The sequence below is a fragment of the Anastrepha obliqua genome, chromosome 3 (genome assembly GCF_027943255.1).
Source record: "Anastrepha obliqua isolate idAnaObli1 chromosome 3, idAnaObli1_1.0, whole genome shotgun sequence".
Taxonomy (NCBI): domain Eukaryota; kingdom Metazoa; phylum Arthropoda; class Insecta; order Diptera; family Tephritidae; genus Anastrepha; species Anastrepha obliqua.
Window position 1 is genome coordinate 118,813,523 of NC_072894.1, and position 10,171 is coordinate 118,823,693.

At 37.2% G+C, this 10,171-nt stretch overlaps 1 protein-coding gene across 1 annotated transcript; it reads right to left on the reverse strand.

Annotated features, from left to right (window-relative positions):
• Positions 1-304: 304 nt before the first annotated feature.
• Positions 305-1,245, reverse strand: LOC129242175 (uncharacterized). The gene is made up of 4 exons (XM_054878738.1): positions 1,147-1,245; positions 761-1,062; positions 592-702; positions 305-501 (listed from the first exon to the last, which is right to left on the reverse strand). The coding sequence occupies exons 1-4, from the start codon at positions 1,243-1,245 to the stop codon at positions 330-332; spliced, it is 684 nt and encodes a 227-aa protein (XP_054734713.1). The 3' UTR covers positions 305-329.
• Positions 1,246-10,171: the final 8,926 nt, after the last annotated feature.

Genomic DNA, 10,171 nt, shown 5'->3' on the forward strand with positions numbered 1-10,171 from the left:
CAAAAATCTTCCCCAGAACCTTTCTCTTAAACCTGGGATGTTCTCATCGTCCAAGACTCTGCGCCATACGATAGGGGGGCGTCGTTTACGATAGGAACGGCGTTGTTCTTTGAGAGAGGGCTTTACCTACTTAGTCCAAAGTATTATCGCTGTTTTAGACCTGATAAATTTAAACACCGGTACTCACAAAAATTAGTACACCTTCGCATCTGCACCTCTTATTCTGACTATAAAGTTCGTCAAGATAGCTATGAAATAAAACTCGTGACACCGAAAAACCAAATTCTTTCCGTTTTAATATAAAAGAAATTATTATATTTTCTAACCATTCAACCAAACTGTTTTGCCACCATATCTTTCATATTGGAAAAATGTTCCAGCAACGACTTTTTACATTCCTTAAAAACCAAACTGCAATCCGCACCAGAACGACCCATCGATTCAGCATAAAAATAGGCATTATCCGCATGTACCGATAATTCATCAACTGAAGACGAGGGACTAAATCGGGGAAAATGCATATTAACAAAATCAAATTTGTAAAATTCTGTGTACAAGTATATATTTCATGCTGCCCTTTCATTAACTCACGTCAGGAGTATATAAAGCAATTCTCCAAACAGCCCGTTACGGTAATGGAACGGCGTCTCCGCAGCCTCACAGATGCTTTTCAATACACAAGCGCGTCCCAATGGTGCAATACTGCAAGCAATCAAATTTTCATTAATTTGTTTACTTATTAGATGGCGATTTCACTTACCGCTCCGCCAAGCCTTCAAGCGCTTTATAAATGGACCATCTATAGCTGGACAACACTTTGCGATTATCAGCCTGGTGTCGCTCCCAAGCGGCATAACGTTTCCATTCATCCGCTTTCGCTAAGAAGCGCTCAAATTTTGTCAATTTCACTGGCTGCATTTGACGTGCCACAAATGGCATTGTGGTAATGGTGAAGAGCTGACTTGCCAGGAACGGTAAATAGTACTCAGACTTCAATACATAGCCGGTCGTCATTGACTCGTAGAGTAAATCCTCCAAAGGTATGCCAATACCCACAATCCACTAGGTATCATTTATTTTATTATAGAAAATGTTTATTTTATTTTTTATTTTGGTTTTTTTTTTCTTTTTTTTTTTTGCATTTACCTGTATACGCGTTGGGTTTGTTTCTGGAAAAATTAGCGCTGGTATCCAGCGTTTTTGTCGCTCCGCGATGGAATTTAATTGGCAACGATGTGGTTGCATTGCGGTCAAGAATCCAAGAAGAAGTAAATAAATTTGTAGATACATTTAACGCAGCTAATTTTGAGTTGGCACGCTGTGGCAGTTCTTCTCGATATTAACTTCCGTACGCTACTAAATCGTGTGGCAGCCAAAATAGTTCTAACCTCGAAAATCCCAATAAAACGCTGCCATGGCTATTGCCTGGCAAACCGAAGCGGTCAATATGACTACGCTAAATAACTCGTTGACCCAGTTTCAGTGCTTAGAGTAGTTGGAACCGTAGAACCTAAATCTCTTTGTAGTTGTTGAGTGCAGTGGTGAGCTAACGAAAATTAAAAGTTGCTTAGAACACGCCTGGCATGTTTGTGTAATTAGCACTGCGTTGATGACATCGTCCGTTTGTGACTTCAGTGCCTAATATGCCTTCTAATTCTGCTACAGACTCGAATCTACACATATACATGCATATGCGTGTGAATATGTACATTCCCATATTCAATATAAACTGGCAAATGCTTTTATCCAAACCCAACAAACAAAAATTCTCAGTAATTTAGAAGAAACTCGTAAAGCTGTGTCAAAAAAAAAAACAAAACAAACGAAAATTATACAAAAATTGTAGAAGTTTGCGGGAAATCAGCGCCGCTCAATGGACAATCTAATTTTATTTAATGATTTCACAAAGTACCGTTAGAAAGCTTTTTGCTTAAGAGAAGTCTCAAGAAAGTTTTTTTACAAAATATATTTTAGAGAAGAATTAAAAGCATAGACAGTGAGGGTTGTGGTGTTGAAGTAGGCTCTTTTTATTAGAGACAACTTTGCCTTGCATATCGGGCCCCCAATTCTTCAATGTTTTATACTTAGCTTGATTTGGCTGACTTGAAAATATTTTATGCGGGCCACAGCATTTGTCCCACCATCTCTTTTAGACATATAAATATCGGATGTTTTCGAAACGATATCCATAACTGTGGCTTGACAGTTGAGAATGGCAAACAGTGTTGACATTTCTGTTCAGTAAAGTTCGGCAAGTCATCATGGATCGTTTAACGCCAGAACAACGCTTCTAAATTGTGAAAATTTACTTAAAAAAATCTTTTCGCGCAGTTCATAGAGCGAAATGTTGAAGAAGACGCCGAAATGTTGAATCGTCATCGTTGGAGAATGGTTCCATATGTAGAAGTCCACGCAAGCGGGGAAAGTTACGGATCGCCATTCACTTGAGAGTGGCCAGAACGATTCTTCTACATATGTTTCAAGCAGCTCACAACTTCTGGGACTAGCTCAAGTATCATCTGGGTAGCTTCCGGAGGCCAAATTTTTTTTCGATATCGCTCCCAAGAGATTGCGAGTCTAAAATTATAAAAAAAAGTTAACAAAGGCAAAGCTTTAAAGGCAAATACGATGTTAGGCATTTTCTTCTAAAGGGTGGTTATATTTCAAAGGCCGATGTTGAATGTAAACCACACCTAAACGTCAAGTCTTTTTTTTTGCATTTTATTTGACATTTTTCAATTTCAGACGAACTCAATTTAAACCGTAGAAATATACATAATCGAGCAACGCGTTAAAGTTATTCAGGCTTATTATTAAAACGGGCGTTCAAATCAAAATGCATATCGCGCACTTCGTGATTCTTTCGGTCAATTTAATTGTCCAAATGTGCGTACAATCGGAAAAATTGTTCAAAAGTTTGAGCAAACCGGGTCTTTAAGAGATGTGAAAACACCAGTGCATGCTCGTACAGCTCGTACTGCAGAAAATAGTGCAGCTGTTCACGATAGTGTGGTTGAAGGGCCGTCCACCTCAACTCGTCGTCGGGCCCAACAATTGCACCTCTCACGCTCGTCGTTGATGAACACAGCTAACGAAGCAAAATAACGAAATGGTGTCACCAACTTACATAAATACTAAAAGGGGAGTTGGAGCCCAAAGTAGTGCTATAACATTGGGCCTCCAGGCTCAAGTGGGTTCCGTCTATACGCTAATGGATAGGAACAACTAGTGAGACCTAATCTAACCTAGACTTTATAAGTATTAAACTGAAACTTAATGGACTGCATACCCAAAATTTTTCTAAAGACTTTGATTAAAAATGTTTACATTTTTATTATAATTTTTGGAAAATTGCTAAATTTTAGGGAATTCTGTACCAAGCTTGGAACTTTGTTGTATAAGGTTGTTGTTATATAGTGAATAATACTTTTGTCGCAAAAAACAAATTTAGTATGAAAAATATGGCGGATATTGCAATGAGATGAAGTGACTTAATTTTGAGGCTCGAATTGACCTTTAATTTGAGGCTCGAAATTGACCTTAATAGACTTTTTTCCTATAATTTTATCTACAATCTGAATATGCTGGGAACGATATCAAAAAATAGTTCCATACATTATCTAATAAATATTATAAATATAAAAGCAATTTAAAATTTGCAAATGAATAATTCATGAATAGGGGAATACGGCGGCTGAGGCATATTAACTGTGTTGTATTTACACTAACATACATTAAACGATATTCTCTTTGTTGTCCTTCCTTAACCACAATTTTAACGATTTTGCTATTCGGTAATCCATTTCATAACGAAAATCGATAAGGCAAAATCAGCTGTTTGGTTAACATGTCGATTATCGCAAGTTAAACGGCAACAATATTTTTGTGGGTAAATTAAACGAGAAAACAAGAATTCGTGATTTTAATTAAAATAGTAAAACTACATTATCAAAAAGCTATTAATTATTTCGCTTATGATTTATCGCGCGGAGAGGTGGTAGTGAACCCTCGAACATTAAATTGGTGTTCGCTCTGAAATGTGGGCAATTCTTTTTCATTTGGCTGCAAGGGAACTCCAAAAATTATTCAAGTTAACTCCCTTGGTTGAGGACGTAATTTCTCGGCTTGACAGTTAACTTAGAGGTTCCAGAATAACATTTCGATTGAAAAACAGGTAAATCTTATATCTTCTAGTTTATTCAATTCCAAATACTGTTTTTATGTTACTAGGTTCTAATTGCCGTAGGTGAGCAATAGGTAATATCCATAAGTCATTCATTCATTAGCCGTAGCATACATCGTGTAACAGATACAACTAACCGCTCCATGTTTTGCACCAATGTAAGGCTTTCTTTGACTTAAGTGGAGCGGCAAGCTGCAAATGAAATTTTTGAGTGAGTTGCTCGGCTGTGGTGCGACTTCCTTTAGCAGCTGTCGATGATATCCTAAAGCAATATATGTAACGTACAAAAATTATTAAGTAAATAGTAATGTCAAGTGAGCAGTAATTTTATTTTAACTCTTTCCGTATCGGTGGTTAGCGTAGCTAACCACCTATTTTATATTTTTTTTTACGACGGTTGGCGACACTTATGTTTTTCATTTTGCACGAATATTGATTATTGCTTCCTTTTAAGTGAAGAGGGCGCTAATAGCTAGAAATACACCCACCACGTGTTGAGAAAATTTAAAGTAAAAATCCGTGGCCGCGCGTTTTTGTGAAAGCTAGAAGTAAAAACTCATAATAAATTCAATAACCCAATTTATGGTTTGATTTTTGTGCAAATTTAGTTCTTGTGGTGTGTTTGATACAGTGTAGTTGCTTTCTCGGCTAAATTTCGATTATTTTACGAATATTTTTTATAATCTGTGGTGGTTAGCAACAATAACCACCGTGACGTAAGTATTCCTAGAATTTGCTTTTTTATACGGTCACTACTAGTGGGACTTTCTTTGGTATTTACAATATTTTAGGCAATTATTTCAATAATGCAACGATCATTGACGCAAAGGGAAATTGAAGAATGTGTGCATTAAGATTTACCTCCAGGACCTGAAAGTGAAGCCAGTTCCGACGAGGATGAAAATCTAGACACGCCTGAGTGGCCAGTGTCAAAATCGATATTGGATGTGTGTGGGACAGATGTACAGAATATCCATGAAGAGCTATTCGACGACGAGGATGGCATACCATTATCAAACTTTGTAAGTCAGAATAATATTGTTAGCTCTGCGACCTTGCAGCCTCCTAAATGGAAAAGGACCTTCTCTATGGATATACCTGGCGAGTTTGTTGAGAGTGTGGGCTTTGCTAATCATATAATCAGCTTGGAAGATGTTACACCACTCCGATTGTTTCGCATGTTTTGGGCAGAGGACTTGGTTGAGGTCATAAGCTTTCAAACTAACCTATATGCAACACAAGAAGGTAAACCTTTTTCTCCTACCAGTCCTTCTGAAATATTATACAAACTTTCTTGGCCATAAATATGGTGATGGGTATAAAAAAAAGCTACCGAGTTACAAAGGTTACTGTTCCTTTGCTCCTGATTTACGTGACTCCTACATTTCCTCTTGTATGCCCCTAAATCGCTTCAGCTGGCTTCTTGGATGCTTGCATCTGAATGACAATAATCTCATGCCTGCTAGAACGCATCCAGACTATGATAAGTTACATAAAGTCCGTCCTATGCTTGAAATTCTTCGCCGCAACTTCAGAAATAATTATAAACCATCCGAATGTGTCGCGATCGATGTAAGCGTGATAAAATTCAAAGGTCGCTGTTGTCTGAAGCAGTACATGCCGAAAAAACCTATCAAGCGGGGTTACAAGGTTTGGATGAAATGTGCTCAGTCGGGATACTGTTTGGATTTTGATATATATGTAGGTAAAAAATGTACTTCTGGATCGATTGCCCTCTGGCTGTAAAGAAATACCACCGTCAATATGAACTTCGTTGATAAATTCGATCAATTAAAAGCGTGTTACTCCATCGCCCGAAATCCCAAAAGTGGTGGCACCGATTTTTTTTTTCATTTCTTGGATTGCTGCGTTATCAATAGCTATATAGCTTACAAAGATCTTCTGATTAACAGACCTCATTTGGATGAGTTGACATTGAACGACTTTCGCCGCTCAATTTATCAGGGGCTGTTGGCACCTTGCTACGTAAACAAGCGAGCTCCAGGAAGTTCCGCGATCAGCAATGGATCAAGCCCAAGATCTCCTGTACCAGTTGCTATAAAACGGTATAAGCCTAGCGTGCCTGCTGAAATCCACCATGAGAGTAATCGACACCAACCGCTTAGAGGCACACCTGGAAGATGCGCCTTTTGATGATGCAGAACATGCCACGTCCCACTTTGCCTCCGAAAAGGAAAGACATGTTTTTCAGACTTTCACAAGAAATAATTATTTGTAAATTTATTACCAAATTTTGTACTGTCTTTTTTCTAAAAATAAATAAAAAAGTGCAGTAATTGAGTGCATTAGTTTTAATAAATGTTTGTACCCTTCAGTCATGGTGGTTACTGGTGGTGACCACCTTGTTTCTCAAAAACCTAACGGTAAAATTTTTTTTTTTTGCATTCGTGTGTTACTTGTATTCCATATTCACCAATTAACAACAAAAAATAAATTTTTTATGTCGCAGTAAAGAGCGTGACGGAAAGAGTTAATTACTTTATGCAAATATATTATATTAAAAAAAACCTAAAAATTGCATTGTTTTTTTGGTATTTTTTTTATGTTACTCGCTCATTTTGGTATTTAATTCGGCATCATCTTGAATAAATAGAAGAAGACAGCTGTTGAGTGTTAGTTAGCATAGGTACAGTGCAGACGGCAAATACTGTAGACAGGAATAACAATTCTCGAATCGTTTAAAGTTAGTGGATCGCACTACTGGGCATTATCGTGTTGCAATATCCATGACGGGTGCTTTTGTCGGTCTCCGATCTTCTAGGCGATATGATCGGTCTTTGATTTGTATGCCATAATATATAACGATGTTTTATCACCACTTATGAAAATTTTTAGCATATCTGGATTGTGGCTGCTATCATTCAACACCTCCTAAGCGATGCTCACGCGACCGTTCTTCTGGTGAAATTTTAGAAATTTGGACACCAAAGCGCGAAACACAATAAAAAGCGTCTAACCTATATATCTATCAAAAACCAACTAATGTCAGCAGAAGTAACTTTTTTTAGCAAACCTCATGAGTAGTGAAAGACTTTGGTTTGTTGGGTAGGCATGTGCTTACTCATACACAAAAAGTATATAGACTCTACAAATACTTTGAGCCATATCTGTTTTGACTTTCTTTTTGCAACTAAGTTGCAGCTGGAATGCTGTGAAGTAGAAAGCCTAAGCCCACTGATTAGTTGTTAATACCTACAAAGAGTAACAATTATGATTTATACAGGGTGTGATCATAAGGCTAAGTGAAAAAAAAATCATAAAATTATTTTTATTTAAATTTACTTACATGAAAAAGAGATAGTAGTTATCCTCTTGAGTGAAACTCATCTCTTGAATAAATGCAACTTTAATATTCGTGGGTTCAAATTCTATGCTACAAATCATCCCGACGGCAAAGCACATACTTATAAGGAACTGAATCAAGCACTTCCCCCTTGAATCGAACTCAACGGCATATCTTCAACCTACATCTATTCGCATATAAGGGCTTAAAGGTAGTCTGACAATTACAGCAGTCTATTGCGCTTCTCGACTCGTTGTAACCGAAGAGATTTTCAAGAAGTTCTTTAATTCTCTTGGAGATCGAGACTACAAGGAGGCTGGAGACTTCAATGCTAATCATTCTTACTGGGGCACCCAACTAGCTAACAGCAAAGGCAGACAACTATACAAAGCAATCATAAACTCGAACGACACACTTGATTTTGCTGCTCCGGGTAAACCTACATACTGGCCAACGTATTTAAGAAAAGTTCCTGACCTAATTGATTTCGGCATCACTAGAAGATTTCCCAGAAATATATAATAGTTACAACTGATACTCACACAGAGTTATCGTCGGATCATTCTCCTATGAGTTTCGTAGTTATCAACCGCAGTTTACCGATCCCCCATACAAACTTACTTCGTCCAACACCAATTGGTTAAAATTTAAAAAATACATAAGCGCACATATTACAACTAACCCTCAAATAAACACAGTTGAAGATATTGAACACTCGGTGAAAATGTTCAACTCAATTCTCATATCTGCTGCGGTCACTCCACATTGAGCACAAGTTTCTCTCGACAGAAAACTCATAATATATATGTAATAATAAATAATGGAATCGAAAGACTCGTTATGGAAAAACGCAGGTTCAGAAGATAATGGCAAGAGTATAGATCCCCTGCATCTAAGGTGCGCTTCAAAAACGCCAAAAAAGCTTTAAGAAAAGCACATAAACTCGAAAAAGAGTATAATAACAGACGTTTAATACAAAACCTATCGTCAACGGGAGCTACTCTGTCCTTTTGTAAGGCATAAAAATTGAGGCCACCAACTGAATCTGAGGTACCAATTCAAGGCGCCTGAGAGATGCAGAAATAGCCAATGTGTTTGCTAAGCATTTGAGGATGGGGTTTTCAACCCAACCCACCAACTAAGGGGTTTGAATTGCCTGCAACTCAAACCAATTTGACGAAATTTGGTAGTGAGTCCCCATCACCACTTGAATATAGTAACAATGCAATAAAAATTTCTTCGCATGAGCTAAAGTCAATAATTGAGAACGAGATGAATCCTAAAAAAATACCTCCTAAAAAGATAGTAGAGACTCCAAAATGCGCTGTTAGATTTCTCAGTGTGCTTTTTAACGCAATTCGTCAAGTTGGCCACTGGGGGGCCCTCTTTGTTACGAAATATAATTGACTAGCAAACCCGGCCCCCTTCGCTGGGCACACTATAATAGAATAGATATGGTTTAGAACAGAAAATATATGGTTTTCATATTATTTATTTCTTTATTCTTTATTCAAGCGCTTTGGCATAAACAATATTTTTTGTTTTTCTATTTGTTTTTGAGTAAATATAAAATATAAATTGAAAATCAGGAAAAAAGAAGATTGTTTTTAAATTTCAAATCAACGCATATGAATAAACAATCGTCTTTTTTCCTGATCATCCATGAATTTTTCGTTTCAATTTATATGTTTTATTAAGTATTGGAGCTTTTTTAACCATTATCCATTTATATTTTTCAAAAAAAAAACGAAAAAAATTGTTTTTTCCACGAACACATAATTTCATTCGGATTTCACATTAAATTCTCAAATTTCGTAAGAAATTATTCACTGTTCCAAAATCCACTCCAAAAAAATTCACAAACAATTTTTACATGTTGCACTTACGTTTTTTCCTTATGGCATCCAAATCAGAAAGAAATATTGACACATTGTAACTCACACTGTCAATTTGACAGTTCAATTCCGCCCCAAGCGTTAAAAAAGTAAGCGACATTATGGCTGGTTCAAAAGAACGCTGTACCCGTTGCCACTGCTCCGAATTACAACCAAACTTTACGAAACCCATTTTCAATACTTACTTAACAATGTGAATAAGTTTGGTTTAATTCGGTGCAAAGACACGGCGGGTCCACGTTTTGGCATATATTTCGAGACCCTAGTCATCAATAGGTATGAAAATTACCCCGTATTAAAGCACTTATCAACAGCTTTCATTTGATACCCATATTGTACATACACAACCAAAGGTTACCCGGGTCCACGTTTTGACCTATATCTCGAGACCCCAGTCACGGAGCGGCATGAAAAATACTCTGTACTAAGGCATTCACCAACAGCTTCAATTTGATATACATATTGTACAAACACATTCTAGGCTCCACGTTTTGGTCTCTATCTCGAGACCCTAGTCACGGAGCGGCATGAAAAATACTCTGAACTAAAGCATTCACCAACAGCTTCCATTTGATACCCATATTGTACATACACGTCCGAAGGTTACCCGGGTCCACGTTTTGACCTATATCTGGAGACCCTATCTACCAATAGGTATCCAAACTATACGGAAACCATCTTCAATACCTTCTTAACAATGTGTGTAAGTTTGGTTTAATTCGGTGCAGACACGGCCGGTTAGCGAACACACACAAAAAGTTGACTTTATTTTATATATAAGATTTTTTT